General features: G+C 39.8%; 1 protein-coding gene across 1 annotated transcript; it reads left to right on the forward strand.

Moving 5' to 3' along the window:
- The first annotated feature begins 6,202 nt into the window (after nt 1-6,202).
- CHURC1 (churchill domain containing 1) lies at nt 6,203-20,207 on the forward strand. Its single transcript, XM_059373402.1, has 4 exons — nt 6,203-6,311; nt 11,472-11,607; nt 13,470-13,540; nt 20,038-20,207. Exons 1-4 carry the CDS (start codon nt 6,273-6,275, stop codon nt 20,128-20,130), a joined length of 339 nt encoding a protein of 112 aa, XP_059229385.1. The 5' UTR covers nt 6,203-6,272; the 3' UTR covers nt 20,131-20,207.
- The last annotated feature ends 692 nt before the right edge of the window (nt 20,208-20,899 follow it).

Consider the following 20,899-nt stretch of genomic DNA (forward strand, 5'->3'; position numbering starts at 1 on the left):
TTTCTTAGATCTATGCTACCTACTCTATGCACCAGCCTTCCAAACTTGTTTCCCCATGCCTCTGTCCCCTTGTCTAGGGAACACCCTTCCCAACATTCTTTAATGTCCACCAATTCTTAGAGTCTGCTCAAGTATCAGCTTTTTGGGAAAATCTTTGCTAACGTGGTGTCCTTCCTTTCTCCAGGCTGACATGCCTGCCTTTCCTCTGGGCCCCAGTATTTTCCTTAAGTGTAATTATTACATTCAATTGTGATTACCTGTTTTTCTTTCCCCCTAGATTATAAGCTACTTGAAGGCAAGCATGGAGCAGGTACTCTGAACATTGTATGAATTGAATGAAATTGAATTTCTGAACTTTAATATTCTATTACCTCTTCATTTGCATTTTGGGCACTATTTTAAATTTCATAATGAAAGACTGTCTAATATAAGCATCTCAAGTATTAACTGAGTTGGAGAGGACTAAGAAACCATACTGGTAGAAGAGTCATCTATCCCACTTCAACCCAAATTAACAAACCATTATGGATTCAATTAATCTATGAAAGAAAAAGATAGAGTAGTATTTAGAACCAATTGAAGTCAGGAAGTTGTTGCTAAACTTCCAGGAATAAGGTGACAAATTGAACTCTAAGTTTACAGATCATTTCCTGGAGAGCAATGAGGTGTTAAATTGAATGATATTAGGGTACTTGTTCTTGTGGAGTCATCCATGCCTTCGGCAGAATCTTCTTTTTGGTGGGCACAGCATGAAGACATAACTGAGCAATAGATTATTGGTGCATAAAGAAGACACTGGGCTTAAGACAACAGTTTTAACCAAAACTCCTTCTCCTCAAAGGTTTTTGTTTGTTTTGCTTCTCAGATATTAAAATCCTCAAAAGCAATGGCCTAGAGTGAATAGGTCATGAAAGCGGGGAGTTAAGGGCAGGCTGGAGGGATCAGTGAAACTGTGTGTTCAGCTTGTGTAATCAATCAAAGAGCATTCCTGAGCATCCACTATGTGTCAGTCATAATGCTAAAAGCTGGGGAGTAAGCATCGTGCTAAAGGAGTTTGTAGTCAAGCAGTGACTGCATTCCATAACAGGGGAAAGGATAAAGTTAGGATTTTAAATAGGAAATTAATATTTGGTCTTCATGGAAGTAGTTATGTTGGAACCATGTCTAAGAGACTGAATGTGACCTCAACAGGGAGAGAAAGGACGATTCTGGGCAGAGGGAACAGCACACAAACAGTTAGAAAGAAGACCTGGAAAAACTTGGTGAGGTTAAGGCCTAAGTAGTTTGGTGAGGCTACAAATAGGTAATGTGTGGTGACAAGGAAAGGTAGCAGGAGGTGGAAGGGGGGAGCAGCAGGATACAAGGTGAGAAAAGTAGACTGGGGCCTTATTTTAAAAGGATTTGAATACTGTAGTAAGAAACTTGGTATTTTTGCTGAAGGCAATATGGAATCATGGAGCTTTTAGACAGTGACATAAGGTGATTTATTATAACTGTAGCATTCTTGGCACTGTCTTCTATAGTCACTTTATAAAAGGCCTCAGTTCCCTCAAACCTTTAGTGTGTATTTTCTCATTAGTTCTCAAAGAAGATTTTGTCAAGAGAAAAAAATACAAGGGACTGAAGGAAGGACTGGGAAACTGTAATTCAGTAGGAGCTCTTTGTGCCTTTAGAAACTTTCCAAGTCAGCTTCCGACAAGAGCCTGGTTTTTTGCTCGCTCTCTACCTCATTGTTCCTTCCCTAACACAACTCTTCTCCCACGGTGTTCTCTCTACCACAGAATGCTCAACCAGTCCTTTCAAACACACAAAGCCACATTATACAAATTAAGGAACACAGTCTCAAAATATCCATTTCAGCTAGACACAGATTCCCACCTTGGGCAGGTTATTAGCCATTATTACCAAATCCCCTTTTCCTAATATATTATCCATCCTTTGATGGTAACCTCATGCTTATGGCCAGAATTACTTTTCTTAGCACCCTTGAGTCATACATATATACTCACATTATCTAAAACATTGGGTATTATTTCATAAAGCCACCCTGAGTGATAGGTATATTTTTTATTGTCATTACAGATGAGAAAATTGAAGCCCAGGAAATAAGTGACTTGCTTATGGTCCTCCTTTTGTTATTAAGATACAATTTGGGGTGGAATTTAAAAAAATTTTTAAAGAGTTATTTATTTATTTGAGGGGGGGGGAGAGGAGAGGGAAGGAGAGAGAACCTCAAGCAGAAGTCCTGATGGGTACAGAGCCTGATGCCTGGGGCTCAGTCCCACAACCCAAGAAATCATGACCTAAGCTGAAACCAAGGGTTGGAGGCTTAACCAACTGAGTCACCCAGGCACTCTGGTATTTAAAATTTTAACTTTAAATCGCCATACTATTTCCCAAATATTCCTTGCAACTTCTATGTACCTTTTCTCCATTCCAAGTCATACTACTCTTTTCAAAACCACACATTTTTCTTGATTCCTATGGATTTTGTGCCTGGATTTCCTTGAAGTAAACCTCCCTCTTTTGGCCATTCTCCAGGACAAAACAGGAGCTTCTTAACTTTCATTTCTTCACTCCATTGGCTTCTCTGAAAATTTCAAACTCCTTCACCTCTCAGAGTTGATACAGGCAGTAGAAAACAAAAGTCTGCTCTGAGTTTTAGTATATCCTTAGGGCACACGTTAGACATGGGATAAAATAAAGTAAAAGCACATGTAAAACCCAGTTATATTTTGATTATTATTAAGTCTATCCCAATCTGTGTAAAATGTGAAGAATAACATTTTCCCCCAAAGAAATCAGAAATTTTGACATATGTTATGAAAATTGTATATGGAAATAATCATCTGTATATTTCAGCTGGAGGAAACAGAGTCAAGGGGGAACATTAGCAATTATCTTTTTTTTTTTTTAATGTCATGTATTTGGAAACTGGAGTTTATTAACTGAATAGCCTTGAGAGCCCTGAATAAAAGAAAGTCCAACTTGGCCACTGAACTAGAAGAAAAAAAAGAAAGGAAGGAATTTTTTAAAAAAGTAAGAAAAAAAGCTGAGTTCTTAGGATCTTTGTTGCACCTGCTCCCAGTCAGTCTCACCTGTGTTCACAGTGAAAAACACAGAATTGCTACTAATTCATTCTCCCCAGGCAGGTGAAGGCACATAAAGACCAACACCCCTGCTTCACATTTCCCTTGAGATAATGGAAAGAATAACACATACCTTCATCAAGCAGAGGAACTTCTCTTCAGAGATAAGTTTCCCTCCATCTGTGAAATTGGGCTGTGAGTGGTACCATAAAGGCTCCAGGGTGCTTCCTTACCCCTTTAAACAAAGGATGAAAATGATAGGTATGCTCTAGGCACTGTATCCTTCTAGCCTCAGCTTCAGGCATCATAAAAGACAAAAGACAAAAGGTACTAGAAAGAGGGTGTTAAAAGAAGATTCAAACAGCGCTCTTAAGGGAAAACTGTAATCCTGCCCCAGCAATGCAGTTTACCATAGTAATTGAACCATTTTAGCATCTAGTTTCTTAAATGGGTTCTTTTTACCAAGAAATAAATTCATGCATGGGCGGGCATACTTAATATATATTATTGACATCATATGTTTACTAAAGATTCCTATGGGTAGAGTACTGTCCCAGAGAAAATTCTATTAGAAGGTAATCCTTAAAGGAGTCTTGCAAACTTCATTTTAAATAATTATCCTTAAGAGAAAAGAAAATAGATTTTTTTGTGACATTTTTTTGCTTATTTTACACCACTACTTGGTCATTCCTTTCCAGTGCTAATCTCCTGCTTCGTGGTCTCTCTTTTCCTTTCTTCTACCTGTCAACTCAGAAACCTTCATATTCCTTTAAGGAATAATCTCACTTTAATTTATGGGGCTGCCCTCCTCCTCCCATCTCATCTGCTGCCTCTGTGCCCTGGATATATTTAGATTTGAATGGAGAACTTTATTGGATGGATAGCCATTAGTTCTTGAAAGTTCATACCTAAGAATAGATGACCTTTTTCATCTGCTCATTTTAATGACAAGATACCATATCACTCTGGGAAGTTAAAAAAATTTGGTAAACATGTAGATTGTCTTTCATGCCAAAGAACCAACTCTTTGAGATCTTTGACTGCAGTGTATTTTTTATTTATTTAATTTTTAAAATCATTATTGTTCCCTATTAAGTGATGAGGCAGAAAGTTATACATCTCCCCCTTGTGGTTTCTGTTAGTGTTTGCCTTTTAATGTCCAATTCTTCTAGTTCCAATCATTCCCAATAAAATACTGTTAAAATGGCTTTCCTAAACCACAACTCTTTCACTCTCCTGCTCAAATTTCCAGTGGCTCACTATCGCCTGCAGGATAAAATCCGAACTTCTTGCCATGGTCCACCTGAAATTCCTATACTAAAATTCCCTGCCTTTTGAAATCTTACACATCTTTCAAGGCCCAAATTCCTCATTCCCAGTCCCCACCTGGAAATAGTTTTTTTGCTGTTAAATAACCACAATCTTCCAGTAATTATAGGTATTTATGCTCATCTTATCTCTCACACTCTATTGTGAGTCTCTGGAGAACAGGAAGGGACAATGTCTTTTTCATCTTCCTGTTGTCCACACTGTTCCTTGTGCGAAGGCCTCAACAAATGTCTATAGAATTGAGTAAAATAGATACAGCAGTTAGTAAAACTAAAAATCAGCATTAGGTTTTAAAAACAGAGGAAGCATTTTAAAAATGGATCAAGAGAGAGAATTGTATAGACTAGCCTTGTCTAGCAGAAATATAATACAAGCACTCGTGTAATTCAAAATTTTCTGGTAGCCAGATTTTAAAAATAGGTGAAATTAACTTTAATAATATTTTTTAACTTAGCCCAATTATTTTAACATGTAATCAATATAAAAATCACTGATTAAATATTTTACTTTTTTTTTTTTTTACATTTTACAATTTTTTACATTTTTTGATCCCATCTTCTAAACTTAGGGTGTACTGACAATAAATCTCCATTCAAATTTGCCACATGTAAAAGTGCTTTATAGCCACATTGTGGCTATTGGCTACTGTATTAGAACGAAGTTGAGCCCAGGATAGGAACAAAGTCCTAGTCCTGGGTGACTGCTAGCAGTTTTGTTACCACAGATAAGACCTTTCACCATTTATTTCTTGGTTTCCTCATCTGAAAAGGGAGGACATTTTTCTTACCATTCTTATAGGGTTGTAAAGCCATAAAATTAGAAGCTGAAATGAGGCCACTTGGAAGGTTGAAAATGTCATACAAGTGGAAGTCATTGTAATTATTCCAAGAATAGAATGAACTTTGCAATAGTTAACCTCTTCTCTAAAGAACCTGGATCCCACAGTCTCCTATGCTCCCTGATTTCTTCACTGACTTGACTCTGGTAGTCAGGGTTAAGGGAGGATGCTGATGTTCCTATTGAGTATCATTTCCATTGGAGTAGCTGGTATGAAGACAGGTTGTTCAGAAACAGAAAGACAGATTTGGGGTGTTCGTATTCAGGTTAATTATGTTACTGCCAAAAGTAAGATACTTTCAATACGAAGGGAAAGGGAAAGGCAGGGCTCCAGCCACAAACATTTTCAGCTCTGCAGGGTCGACCTGGCCATTTTCTATTTGTCCAGGGCGCTCATGCCAAGGAGGTGCTTCTATGACACAGAAACGTTTCCCACCACTACTGGGATAAATAACGGTCATTTATTATTAACATTTTGAGAGTTCTTTTTAGGAGTTTTAGGAGATTCTCTGCAGAGCTGTAAGTGCCTCTTCCCCAGCACTTCGGTTATTGCTTATTCACGGCCCGAGAGCTGATTTCTTGCTCTCACTGATACGGAAAGGTACATAAATTATTATAATTTCGGCTTTCTGTACGGGGTATGCCCAGGCAGCGAGAAACAATTCCCTTTCATGCGTGTTGTGACTCGCCGTTCTGTCAGCTTAGACTCCGGAGGGCGCCCATAAGAGCTCTGCTCAGCGGGAGCTCCCTTTCGCGTTCCCGCCACAGGGTCCACGGTCCCGCCCTCTTCCCGGGTAGGTTTCCGAAGTCCCACTCCCCGCCCCGCGCTGTTGCCTGGGAGACCAGGTCCTGCTCTCCCAACAGCGGCTACGGGGCGGAGACTTCGCGTAGGTTCCCGAAATCAAATACTCCAGGGTCGAGTACTTCAGAGGGCGCATGCGGCAACCTTGGTTTTGCTCTCGCGAGGTTTCGTCTTCCCGGAAGCGGCGGAGGACGGTCCTCGAGAACGGCGTCGGGATGTGTGGGGGCTGTGTGGAGAAGGAGTATCCGAATCGGGTGAGCGAGTGGGCGCCCAGAACTTCTCGTTTTCCTGGCCCATGGCCAGCCCTTGGAGCTTCTCGTAGCCCCGGCTGGCCTTCCCTGAGAGGCCGGGCGCGGGCCGATCCAGCCGTTCTGTCCATTCCAGTGAGCCGGTAGCTGTCTTTAGGCACTTGAGGGCGGGGGCGGCCTATGGCTGTCCGTTCCGCGGGTCCCCCGAACTGGCGGCTGACATCAGCTGTCACCCCGCTTCTCTCGAGCTCCAGGGGACAACAAAGGAAACCCCACCACCGCCACCACCAGTCCAGTCTGACGACGAAGGGACACGGCCCCCTATTCCCCCGTCACATTCTCAAGCTTGATTTGGTGAAATTCACTTTTCTTGCTGAATTCTAGCGCTGGAAGGGACCTTTGAGGCCATTTGTTATAACCCAGTTTTGCAGATGAAACTAATGCCCATAGAGGAGAAATCACTTGCCCAAGTTCACATTCCCTTAACAGAAGAGCCAGGGGCAGAATTCAGGTTTCCTGACCCTTCCTTCCTTTTTGAAAAATCTCGGCTGCTCTCAAGCTCGGGAGGTTGTCAAAGCTTGTTACTGTCATTCATGTGTATACTTACTGAACATGTGTGTGTATAGTTAGATTACTTTGCTAGGCCAGAAAGGGACACCAAAGAAGAAATAGACAGCTGTCATTGCCTTCTGAGGAGTATGTGATTAACAAAAAAAAAAAAAAAAAAAGAGTAGTACAGTTGATAAATGCTGTTCAAGTTCAAAGAAATGGGAGAGAAATAGCACTGCTCTCCCAAAAGGAAGGTGGACTTCATTGGGGACTGGAAGGCTAGTGTGACTGGGGTAGAAAAGAAGGAAAGGAGGAGCCAGAGGCTTGGGAAATGTAACAAGAACAAGGATTCTTGTAATGGTTGGGAGGCGGAAAATCTGTAGTTGTCTCTGTCTCTGAATACTTACTCTTTGGGGAAGGATATACAACAAGAACACTCCCGATGCAACCTCCTTGGAAAAAGTTTTAGCTTCATATCAAATCAAATGATTTGATTTGATCTTCATATCAAATGAAGATATGCATACGGAATGACCCGGCAGTTCCATCCTAGAGAAATAAATGCATTACATTTGTTCCTGGGCACTTGTGTAAGAATGCTTACAACAGCATTATTTGCAGTCGCACACCAGAAAAGTGTGATACAGTTAGAGAATGGAACGCCATGAATGAATAATGAAAGTGAATTAGTTAGAGCAGTGGTTCTCAACCAGGTGAGATTTTTGCCTCCCAAGGGACACTTGGCACCATCTGTAGACATTTTTAATGGTCACAGCTGGCGGTACTACTGACACCTAGTGGGTAGAGGCATTATATTGCACATTTATGTTTCATATACTTTATTGTGTTTCTCTTTCATACTTTTTTACAAGTGTAAAAAATGTTCATGAATCCAGTAAGGAACACTGCACTTTCCAGAGACCACAGGAGGAAGGTGTTTGTAGTGAAGAGGATTAAAGAGATTAGGTTGGATTCTTAACAATTGGGCTAATCAAAAGACTTAAAAATTGTATTAAGTTTAGATTCTATATGTGAGGCCTTGGGCATCCATCAAGAAAATCTAATAAGGAAATATTTCTGGAATCTGTTACTTAGGAGAATGAATCTTATGGCTGTATATTGAGGTTGTAGTAGAATGGAAATATAAAAGGGAGAGCCCTACAGAGTATTTGGGGAGCCATGGCAACAGTAGTGTAGGTATAAGACCTCATCTCAAGGAAAGAATTACTGGACCTCAGCCAGTTTAATGGAGGGAGGAGCTATAGATGATCTTAGTGTTTTCATTCTAGGCAGTTGGGAAATTCAAAGTATCATTACAGAAGTTGGAGGCATATGGAGAGAGAATGAAATTGAGGTGCACACAGTCAGGTTGTTTTTATCATGTTTCCTTCAAGATTGGGAATGTAACATCCAAGGAGTCAAGTGAAAATACAAAATTGCAGTTTAGGTGCAAGATTCAAACAGATGAAAGGATTTGTTTTCTTGGGAAAAGAATATGGAGAATCAAGCAGAATGGAGAGCTTCAGGGAATAATTAGTTAAGTGAAGATAAAGTTTAAGAAGAATAGAGAAAAGGATTGAGGTGATGGAGCCTTTCATTGGCACTTTTTTCTGACTTTATATTTTCTGACTTTATTCTGTTCTAAAATAATTAAAGGGCTGTCATTCTGGAATTTCAGAAGGCAGATTTAGAAAGCATTAGTGGGTGGATGTTATTGGATTGTAGGCTTTGAATCAGAACAAAGAACTTTCTAACAGGTTTTCAAAAGTGGAATGGGCTACCATTGGAAAAACTGAACGCTCTTCCTGTTGTTCAGGAGAGACTGAACATTTGAAATCTGAAAGGTCCTTCCAACTCTGGGAGTTTTTGAAGTCATGTGATATTTCTGAGGGCAGTAAGAACAGAAGCCACTTTGAGCTTAGCAAAGGAAAGGACAATAAGATGATGGTAGCAAGTATAGTGTACTCATCCAAAAAATTGTCAGAGAAAAATAATGGATTAACATGTCAAGAAGTTCTAAGTGTGGATTGAATAGGTAATATTTATCTTTGGTTTCATAAATTTTTCTGGAGATTTATGGTAGATACTTTTCATAGATGAGGAATGCTAGTCTTAGAAGACAAATATAGGGGTGTCTGGGTGGTTCAGTGGGTTAAAGCCTCTGTCTTCAGCTCAGGTCATGATCCCAGGGTCCTGGGATTGAACCCCACATCAGGCTCTCTGCTCAGCGGGAAGCCTGCTTCCTCCTCTCTCTTTGCCTACTTGTGATCTCTGTCAAAAAAAAAAAAAAAAAAAAGGACAAATGCAAATAGTGAAAGAAAAAAATTTGATAAATTGGACTTCATAAGATCAAAACTATCTGCTCTTCAAAAGATATTATTTTAAAAATCGCACACCAATAATAGAAAATATTTGTAATACAAATCTGACAGAGGATTTGTATTTAAAATATATAAAGAACTCTTACAACCCCATAATAACTCTTACAACTAGATAAGATAAACAACTTAGCTTTCAAAAGACGGGCAGAAGACTAGGCGCTCCACACGTGTAGGCACCATGAAAAGATGCTTAATGTTATTAGTCATGAGGGAAATACAAACTAAATACAAATTAAAAACTGTGAGATACCACAAGATGAGGATGGCTAATGTAAGAAAAGACACTGTACCTCAGGTTGGTGAGGATGTGGAGCAACTGGAACTCACAGTGCTGGTGGGCATAGAAAATGGAAAACTAATGGGCAGTTTTAAAGTTTGCTGGACCATATTTTTCCCATCTGATTTAGCAGTTCCACTTCTAGGTGTTTACCGAAGAGAAAGGTATATGTTTACAGAAGACTTAATGAATCTTCGTAGCTGCTTTATTCATAATAGCCCCAAACTGAAAAGGACCCAAAAGTCTTATCAACACGAATCCATGCCGTTTGGCAATGAAAAGCAATGAGCTACCAGTACAATGACATAGATGATTAATTTGGACAGAACAAAAGAAACTGGATGCAGAGAGGTATACTGCATGGTTCTATTTGTATAAAATTTTATAACAGGTGAATCTATCATCTAGAGATAGGAATTGGATCAAGGGGTGCCTGAGGTGAGATGGGGGTTGGAGATAGACTGCAAAGCCTGAAGGATCAGCTAGGAAGATAAGAAATTTTTATATCTTGGTTGGAATATTGGTTAAAAGTGAGTCACCTATTTTATTTATAGAAGCTACACTTCAGTGATGTTTATTTTTAAGAAAATCAAAGCAAAGCACCCATTCTTAGTAGCTGGAAATTTATACTTTAATCCCAATGCCTTTCCCCCCTTTAGTGGTTAAGGTGATGTGCCTGTGATTTAGTATCTCCCAACTATATCTGCCCGCACAGAGTTAATCTCTTCCTTAATATATAGCAAAGAGCCACTCAAAAGGGGGAGGTTCACTGTGGTGTTGGGAATCCAGGAAGGCTTCATTGTGGCATCACTTAAAGCTGGTTTTCCTGATAGTTATAAGCTCTTCGGAATAGGAAGGAGGTGACTCCTCTAATCCTTCACTGTGCTTTTGCACAGTATCAGGCACATAGCTTCACTGGAGAAGTGTTCATTTGACTGATCTTTAGTCACACCAGCTGTTAAAAGTACTCTGTGTACTGGTCAGAAATGAGGTTGATGTAGATTATTGATAAAATGACTTTCTGAACTATCACTAGTAAGCTTTTAGCAAAGACCTCTCTTGAGCTAGCTACGTTCGTTGTTTACAGTTTCTTGGTGATGAAGCAAATCCCTTTCTCTTTTGAATGCCCTGGTGTCTGTCTGATGAATTGCAGAGCTTATCTTCTCTGCCTGAATCACACATACCCTTAAGGACAATCATCTGTAGAGATGAGAGTGTATTCTTGTTTGCTTATTTTGTGTTGTTTTTTAAGACATCAGAAAATGCTATTTCAACAATCAACTGAGCATCACAGTTTTTTGTTTTTTTAAAGATGGATAGGTAACAGAATGCCACCTTTCTTTTCTTTCTTATTTTTTTAAAGATTTTATTTATTTATTTGTCAGAGGGTGAGAGAGCGCACACAGGCAGGCAGAGGCAGAGAGAGAAGCAGGCTCCCCGCCAAGCAAGGAGCCCGATGTGGGACTCGATTCCAGGACCCTGGGATCATGACCTGAGCCGAAGGCAGCAGCTTAACCAACTGAGCCACCCAGGCGTCCCCTGAGCATCACATTTTATAAGATCATTTTTATCATTAGTTCAGTATTTCCATTTTGATTGGATTTTAATTCTAGTTTTATGCTATGCCTCATTTAATGTTGTTGGCTATTAGATTTTTCTAATTTTTCCTTTTCACATTTTATATTATTAAAGGTTCATTAAGTTTCTAAATATCCATTTGCATTTAGTCCTCTCAAACACAGTTGCAGTCCTCAGAGACTTACAGCTTTAACACTGCATCAATTTTATTTGCCATAAATAGCACTTCTAGAGGAAAGCTGGTAATTTCAAAAATTACTTCAAGCAAGTAAATTCTGGCCATTTTTTTTTTTTTGCCTTTAGAAATTTTTAGTCTATTAATTATTTTCACTAAGGGTTTTGAAATAGAAGAAAATTAAATTTCTATTTTTAATGTTTTAGGGTAACATCTGCCTGGAAAATGGATCTTTCTTGCTGAACTTTACAGGCTGTGCAGTGTGCAGTAAGCGGGATTTTATGCTGATCACCAACAAATCTTTGAAAGAGGAAGATGGAGAAGAAATAGTTACCTATGATCGTAAGTAGACTTTTAATTTTCATGCAATTCTGGTAGCAGATACTGGCTTTTGAAAGCTGATATGTTATACCTACTGATATGTTGTGTTTTATGAGGCCTGTTTCAATATTGTATTGCAAAAGAGTTGCTAGTTTGGTTTTTAAGAGGAAAATAAAGATGCTAGCATCATCAGACTCTGCATAAGTGACTTGCAGATAACTAAAGCTTATGGTTCAGGTACCATTTTTTGTTTGTTGTTTATTTTTAAAGTCTTTATGCCTTCTGAAACAAGAGAGACTTTTTTAATTTTTATTTTTATTTATTTTTAAAGATTTTTTTTATATATTTGACAGAGAGAGACACAGTGAGAGAGAGAACACAAGCAGAGGGAGTGGGAGAGGGAAAGGGGAAGCAGGCTCCCCCGCTAAGCAGAGAGCCCGTTGGGGGCTCGATCCCAGGACCCTGGGATCATGACCTGAGCCGAAGGCAGACGCTTAACGACTGAGCCACCCAGGCACGCAAGAGAGACTTTTTTTTAAACCTTAGGTCATTCATGTGAGGTTTCTTTTTTTACTATACTCTAGTACAGTGATGTCCTCCAACAGCTACTGAAGTGTTTAGGGCTGTTTGCTGCCATATAAATTACCCGGGGATGTTATGGTTTTTTTAGTCTTATTTCTGCTCTCATAGCTTATTTTTGTCTCCCATCTCATCATCTGTCTGTTGTTTCTTTTGCTGTGCTATCTTCATATGCTGCTTCTTGTCCTCAGTGCTGGGGAACCAAATAAATTATGTATGATAGAAACAAGTCAGTTCTAAGGTTGGCACTCTTAAGAATTTTTATGAGTAGGGACGCCTGGGTGGCTCAGTTGGTTAAGCAGCTGCCTTGGGCTCAGGTCAAGATCCCAGCGTCCTGGGATCGAGTCCCACATGGGGCTCCTTGCTCAGCAGGGAGCCTGCTTCTCCCTCTGCCTCTGTCTGCCTGTGTTCGCTCGCTCTCTCTCTCTCTGATAAATAAATAAAATCTTTAAAAAAAAAAAAAAGAATTTTTATGAGTAGATTAAGTATACGTACTTGTAAGTCCTCAGGTATGGTGACAAGAGATTAAACTGGTCACACCCCCTTTTTGCTTGTTTCCTGGTTCTTTGGTATGTTCTGAATATATGAGGAATAGATGTGCAAATAATGATATTAAAAAGGAATATGAAAGATGCTAAGCCTTTAGAATTGAAAATATTAAAGTAGAACAGTCTTTTTCTTTGTATTAGGCATAACGCTTTAAACTCCTTTAGAGAGGTATTAGGACATAGTGGTTAAGAGCAAGGGCTCTGGAGCCAGAATGCATAGGTTTGAATTCTGTTTCCAACACTTCTGCTAGTCTTGCTAATTAATTACTTAACCATGGTGTGGCTTTGTTTCTTTATCCTTCAAAAGGTGAGAACAATAGTATCTATCTCTTCGGGTTTTGAGAAGATTAAGTAAACAGATAAAAAGTATTTAAAACAGTATCTGGCACACAGTAAGCACTCAATAAATCATAGTTATCATATGTTTTTACTAGAGTCTTTTTTATTGTTAAACTCACTTTAACATCTAGCATTGGCTTTTTATTTATGATTGTTTTTAGTAGCACAGTTTCTCCCAAGTTCTAAGAATGGGAATTAATATATGCCTGTTAATCTCTGAGTCATTATGTAGCGTTGCTATGTGATGGGTTTTGGATTTCTTCTCAAGGTAGATACTATAATGGGTTTCCTACTGCTGTGTTTAAATGTATTTATTAATGTATTCTTTTAAAGCACCACCATGCTGAAAATAGAAGTTTTACTGTCTTAAGGCACCTTCAAAGACTTAATCATTTAAGACTCTCTCTGTTTTGGCAGATCTGTGTAAGAATTGTCATCATGTAATAGCCAGGCACGAGTACACATTCAGTATCATGGATGAATTTCAGGTAAATGTATAAATGTGGTATGTTATTGTGGGGAAGGGGGAATAATAAAAATACTTTTGTAAATCTAGATATAGTTTTAACAATTGAAGTACTAGTAAGTTTTAAAGGAGACTATCCTTCTACTTGTGTATGTTAAGAGAGACACTTTAGATGTGAGTGTATCTATTCAAACCTGTCTCCATAAGAGTTACAAATCAAAATGAATGCCTTAGAAATGGTATCTCAGGCCTGTCATGTTTGTTGATAAAGAATAGCACATTGTGGGTTCTTATGAGGTTACGGTTGTGCCTGTTTTTTTCTCTATCCAGTTATGTAATTGCATATTGTTGGTTTTATAAGTGTTGGCCTGCCCACTGCCCCCCTACTTGTGGAGCATGGAAATTCTGATAAGGAGGTTATCCTTGTCTTCCCTCACAGACATGTAGACTTGGGCAACTCTGTAGTCTCAGTTGTAGTGAGTCATTTTAATATAATTCATTAAGTAAAATGAAAGGATGGGTGTATCCAGGTTGGAGGAAAGAAGCTGGACCACCATAAGGGTGGAGAATAAGTATTATACGGATGAGGCCTTGTACGGAGCAGCAGGCAGAGAGAGAAGCGGCTCCCTGCTGAGCAAGGAGCCCTATAAGGGACTTGATCCCAGGACCCTGGGATCATGACCTGAGCTGAAGCCAAATGCTTAACTGACCGAGCTACCTAGGTGTCCCAGGCAGGGGAATTTTATTTTTTTAAGTCCTTCAAATTAGGGTAGGATTTTAATGAGAAAAAAAGAATAATCTTCCATAACAGAATCTTGCAGTATGAGCACTCTTGTTCATTTGTATTTTAGGGTAGAAGAAAGCACTTATTCACCTGTCAGAACCTGGCCTGATATGTTGTGGTTAATCCGTACAATATCTTGACCATATCTTCTCAGCATCCAAAAATTATGCCTCAGAAAATGTTCATATATTATATGTAACTTAGGGCAAAGTCAAGATCTCAGTGAATGAGTAGGGGAGGGAGCATATCATGGGCTCAAAGGAGCAGCTCTGTCCTTCCATGAGAGCAAAGGAGGGCTTATAGCCATTTGTGGAAGCTCTTGAAGCCCCTGTGAGCTCTTTAGAGTATTAAGATTGCCCTAATGAAGCCATTGTCTATCACTGCCATCAGAGCCAAGTCTAGCTGATTTCCCTTTATGACTGAACACAACCATTTTCAAAGCTGTCCCAGAAATGACGCTGGGTATAGGAAGAGGAAGATAAAAGAAGATGGCTTGTATTCACGATGTATAGACAGTGAAATTCTCTTGGGAAGAAAACCTGCTCTTAAACTGGCCTCTCCACCTCATCTTCTCACCATCTGCTACGTGTGTTCTGTATCCTGTGATGAGAGTCATTTCTTGAAAGTGATGCGTTAGGCCACTGCTTTGGCCTTTCCATAGCTCATTTAAGCTATAGTGTAATAGTTGAGCTCTGGACTTCAGGGTTCTCATGGGGCTGGCCACTTCCCTTTCTCTTCTTTCCCACTAGTCTCTTTGGCTCACCACACATAGCATTGTCCAACCTCAGACTCTTCCCTCCATCCCAGTAGAGAGGAAGATATTCCTTCCTCTTGAACTCCACCCTTTCTGCATTTCCTCATCTATGTGCTCTCTATCCAGCATTTTCTTTGTCTCCCTGGGATTTAAAATATTTCTGACGGTAAATATACTTGATTCTTCTCTGGTTAAAAAATAAGTTAAAAATCTTTTCATTTCACTCAGCTACCTCTGAGATTCAACTTCTAATCATCTCTGTCCTTCCTTTTGCTGCTCTACTTGAATAGGTCTTTACCCGATTTTCCTTATTTCCCTGTGCTTCTTTTAACCCCCTGCAAACCAGGGGGTTACTAAAACTATTCTCTCAGAGGTGTCCTATAATGTAGCTGAGTGCTGTGACCTTGCCTCAGTTCTAAGCTCTTTTAACATCTTTCTTGGGTCTGGTTTTGTCAACCGTAGTGGTTTGGAAGGATTTCGTCCCTTAAGGTCCATAGTGCTAGACTTTTTTCTTTCTTTTTAAATCATTTTGAGTCTTCTTTTGCTTTTTCCCTGGTTTTCTTTCCTATTGTTCCCTAACTGATTTTTTCCATTGAACCTTGGTCTCTGTTCTGGAACTTTCTCTTTACTTTCTCAAATAGTGAACACACTCACACTCAGGCTCACTTAAAACCTATCAGCTGTCTCCCAAATGCCCTTCTTTGTTGCTAACACCCTGCCTACCCTTCTTTCTTTCTTTCTTTCTTTCTTTCTTTTTTTTTTTTTTTTAAGATTTTATTTATTTATTTGACAGAGAGAGATCACAAGTAGGCAGAGAGAGAGGAGGAAGCAGGCTCCCTGCTGAGCAGAAAGCCCAATGCAGGGCTCGATCCCAGGACCTGGGACCAGGGCCCGAGCTGAAGGCAGAGGCTTTAACCCACTGAGCCACCCAGACGCCACTGCCCTTCTATCTTTCTTTGTTTCTCTTGCCTTTTTTGGCTTTGTTGCCACACCTCATGTTAAGAACCGTACCCACTCAAACCTAAATTACTGCGGCACAGTTCTGCGTGCTGCTGTCAAATTAATCTTATTCAAATTTATCGTCCTGTTGCTCTTGCTACTCCATATGGCATATGCTTGCCCTTTGCCTCTCACTGTCCTTATTCATGCTTTTTCCTTGACTTGTCCCTTTCTCTACCTTCAAGTCAACTACATCTTCCCTCTTTCAAGTAGAACTTAAATTCTGTCTCCTCCCTCCTCTTGATAGTCTAGCCCATACTGCTTTCCCCCTTTCTTTGTACCTACAGCAGGCCCTGACTCATAGGAATAGCCACTTGGAAACTTCCTTCTCAGCCTAACGGGCACAAAAACTCTTTGTTCTCAGCTTTGCTAGCTTTCTTCCTTGTCCCCATTCTGCCCCAGCACCTGTTTCACTCCAGCAGTAGTTCAGGTTCAAGGTGGGATTCCCCACATTGGTAATGTTTTGTTGTGTATTAAATGTCTTATGGGCAAAAGTAGGCAGAATAGTGTTTTAACCTCCACCACCCAGCCTTCAGTTTGCTTTATTTTGTATCTCACCATTCCCGCAGCTCCCTACAGGATTATTTTGGATCAAATCCCAAGTATATCACTACTTCTGTAAATATTTCTGTACATATCTCTAAAAGATAATTCTGTTTTTAAAATAACCACAATATCATTGTTAAAGTGAGATTTTTCTGATGGCACAAGTAGGGGTGGAGTAAAGACAGAAGTATAGTTTAAACAGAAAATACATTATAAATGATTACAGGTATCCTTTATTTTTTATATCACCCTAAAAGCCACTGAAAGGACTGTGTGTTTGCTTCAGAAAACAAAAGAGGAACAGTGAGTCTGCCTTCTGTTCCTCTGTGGAATAGGGAAGGAGAGGACTTGGGGTCAGAAATAATAGGTAGTAATAGAAGCAAAGGGCCCTGGGCCCCTCAGAATAAAGCAAAGGATCTGGTCGTCCCAAAGGTGATTCCACACACTCCACCCTTTCTTCCAAATCTCTATCCCTGTGCTTTGCCCAGGTGGAGCCTTTGAGGGTCTCCATGAATGACTGAGGAGAATTCTTGTTCTCTTGGCCAGTTTTGTAAAAGGTGTCCTGACCCTGGCAGCACAGGGGATTGTGTTCCTTGCATTCCAAGTTAGAATTCTAGACTTGTTTTCCCAGAGAAGCATGCTATGTATGGCTAGATTCTATAGTACTTGTACAATATGAATTTGAAAGACTCCCTGGAATTTCCTGGCAACCTAACTGCTGTGTACAACAGTGCTTCTGTGGGAAACTGCTTTTGAATTCCAAATAATTGACCTACAGTGAAATTTGGATTCCACACCAACTATAAATGAAAGATTTCAAATGTAGTTAGTCTTACTTATTTAATACCCTTTCCAGATTATACCACGTGTTAGGTTTTTTCTCTCTCTCAAGATAGATTGTACATTTTGCAAGGTCAGACGTTGTCCTTGCCTTCTCTCATGTCTGCCAGTGCACCTAGCACTTTGCAAAATATTTAGGGCCTTAATAAAAATTTGTCGATGGATACATTGGTGAAAACTCAGATGTTTGTCTAGCTTCATACGTTTTCCCATTTCGACTTTATCACTGTTTTCTTCTTCATCTCCTGTGAGAGGTTCAAATCCTACTAGTAATGTCTGGCAGGTGAAAGTGGAAGTATTTGGGAGCAGTAAAAGAGGGTATATGTATAGAGGGTAGATTTTTATTTCATTGTTTTAGAAAGATTTCTTTATTTTGGGGGGAAGAGGTAGAAGTAGAGAATCTTCAGGCAGACTCCTTGCTGAGTGCAGACCCCCCGTTGTGGGGTTTGAGCTCATGACCCTGAGCCCATGACCTGAGCTGAAACCTAGAGTGGAAACTCAGCTGATTGAGTCACCCAGGCACGCCTATTTCATTTTTTAATTTATGAGACCTGTATTTGTTCTCTGAGCTTTGGCCCCTATCTCTACCGTGTGTGTAGACCAGACCTTGAAATGAAGTGTGGTTTTTTAAGAAACAATCTTTCTCTTGCCACAACTAAGCTCACCTGTAGGAAACAGAAATGCAGTTCCCTGGTTCTAAGTCTCTGAACCATACTCCTTGGTTATCTCTGTGACCCTCTCTGTACTGATTATCCAGATCATGAAACACAAACTCCCTTGACTGACCAATTTTTCCCAGACAGCTAACAATCTCAGTTTGAAGTGTGGAAATACAAATAAATTTAGCAGTAAGTTTGTTTTCTTAAAGAAGAAAGTTTTTAAGCAGAAGTTTAAAAGGAAATATGTGTATATAGTTTATGATCCATATTAAATATTCTAGAAGGGGATAACTATAAAAACAGGACTTTGCCCTAGGAGTTTTCCCTAAAACAAAATATCTTCTGTCACCAGCCTGATATTTTTAAAAATTTTAATTCCAGTATCATTAACATACAGTGTTGCAGTAGTTTCAGGCGTATAATATAGTGACTGAACCCTTCCATACACACCCGGTGCTCATCACAGCACGTGTACTCGTTAATCCCCGTCCTCCATTTCCCCCATCCCCTTCCCCTCTGGTAACCATCAGTTTTTTTCTCTACAGTCTCTAGAGTTCTTGGTTCATGCCTCTCTCTCTTTTCCTTTTCTCAAGTTCCACATATGAGTGAAATCATACGGAATTTGTCTTTCTCTGACTGACTTCCTTTAGCATGATATACTCCAGGTCCATCCATGTCATTGCAATGGCAAGATTTCATTCTTTTTTTTTTAATCAGCCTGGACATTTGTTAAGCCCAAGAAACATAAACTCCTGAAATAGATCATATTCCAGACAGCTAGCTATTTAAATATGAGGCATGACAGACAAATGGGTTTAACTTAATTGTTTATTTTCTTAGAAAATAAAAATAGTTGTTTTAGTTTGGGATCTTTCTTTCTTTCATTTAAAAAGAAAAACATTTCTGTTGCTTAGTAGTCTTAAATAATCTAGGAAGGAGCAACTGTAAGAATAGGAATTTGTCCTTAGGGACCCACACTCATATTGCTTCACTACTTTATTTTATTATATTTTTAAAGATTTTATTTATTTATTTGTGTGTGAGAGAGAGAGAGCACAGCAGGGAGAGCAGCAGAGGGGCAGGGAGAAGCAGGGAGCCTGGTGCAAAGTTCGATTCTAGGACCCTGGGATCACAACCTGAGCCGGAGGCAGATGCTTAACCGACTGAGCCACCCGGTCGCCCTGCCTCACTACTTTAAATAGCAGCACTAGGGGCACCAGTTGAGCATCTGGCTCTTGGTTTCGGCTCAGGTCGTGACCTCAGGGTTGTGAGATTGAGCACCCTCCCACCCCCCCCACCCCAGGGGGCTCCGGGCTGAGCATGGATTTTCCCTTTCCCCCTGCCCCCCCCCCCCCCCAACTCTCCCCGTCAACTAATGCACACATGCACACACTCTCTGTCTTTCAAATAATTAATTAAATAGCACTAATCAAGCCCAATATGTGTTTGGATTTTTTTTTTTTTTTTTTTTAAATAAGAGAGGGAAGGTGGGAAGGGGCAGAGGGAGAGGGGAGAGAGAGAATTCTAAGCAGGCTCCATGCCCAGCATGATACCTGATGTGGGGCTCCATCTCATGACCCTAAGGTCATGCATGACCTGAGCTTGAAATTAAGAGTCAGATGCTTAACTGACCGAGCCACCCAGGCACCCCTAGCCCGATATGTGTTTTGAGTTCAAGAAGTAGCCATGCATTTCCAAGTTGACATTCTTGGCATACATAGTAAATAGGCTGTCAGCATGTGTTCAATTTACATAAACAAAAGACTCCAGGATACACAGATTAAACCTAAGACATCCCTGATAGGTGTTGAAGAAATTGATCTAATGTGCAGAGGGAATATCCATTCCAATTTACAGAGAATAGCTTGATCAGAGTAAGTTATGAAGTGTCTTTCTCCCTGTTCCTCAATGTAATTATGCACTTTATCTTGTTCTAGGAGTACACCATGCTCTGTCTGTTATGTGGCAAAGCTGAAGATACTATCAGTATTCTCCCCGATGACCCTCGACAAATGACTCTGTTATTCTAAGGATCCTCTGCAGTTCTGTAGTTAACTGTGTTGTGTTGGTTTATAATACAGCAAGCCTCATGGTTTGTCTTACTTCATTTATAATGGGAATTATTTTGCATTTTTTTTCCTGCTTACACTTAACTATTCTTTGAAAGAAAAAATAATTTAGGGGATTATGTTCTTCTGCTGAGCTCTTCTGCTAAAGTTCTCAGTTCACATCAGAGTGTAGAATCTCTGTTAGAAGTTATGTGGCTAGAAAATAAAACTAGAATAGGAGTATACCTAATGCCCAGATCTTTTGGGTAATAGGAGTATACCTAATGTCCAGGGTTCCTTGGAGAATGATTGATTCCAGGACTAGGGCAGTGACTGTACAAAATAAGCTTGAAGCATTTTGTGTCAAAAGAAAAGTGCCCCCCAAAATCCCCAAAACTCTCCCCCCCAAAACCCCATAAGACACAATGACTGGGAGTATGTCAAAGGGACAAAAGGGCTAACAAAAGGGGCTCCCAGTGACTGAAGTTGGAATAGCTTCAGCAATAAAGTAAAGTAGTACTGAGTTATAACCCAAACACTAAATATCCATGAGTCCTTACTGACAGAGCTAAATGATTGAATCAAGAAATATGTAGATTAGAAGAATAGACATGCAGAAGAATTTCAAATAATATATGTAGATACTCCCCACTCCTTAAGGGTGGGTTATACACAGCAATTTCCTTCCAAAGAGTAGAGTATGCAGAGGGAGAAAAGTAACTTTACAGTGGAAGAACCAGACAAACACTAG

This window comes from Mustela nigripes, chromosome 13 (assembly GCF_022355385.1).
Source record: "Mustela nigripes isolate SB6536 chromosome 13, MUSNIG.SB6536, whole genome shotgun sequence".
NCBI lineage: Eukaryota > Metazoa > Chordata > Mammalia > Carnivora > Mustelidae > Mustela > Mustela nigripes.

Excerpts from the sequence above, each read along its gene's own strand:
- CHURC1 (XM_059373402.1), top strand. The coding sequence starts at position 6,273 with ATGTGTGGGGGCTGTGTGGAGAAGGAGTATCCGAATCGG. Across the intron at positions 6,312-11,471 it reads AGAAGGAGTATCCGAATCGG|GGTAACATCTGCCTGGAAAA; the intron begins GTGAGCGAGTGG and ends TTAATGTTTTAG. Across the intron at positions 11,608-13,469 it reads AGAAATAGTTACCTATGATC|ATCTGTGTAAGAATTGTCAT; the intron begins GTAAGTAGACTT and ends CTGTTTTGGCAG.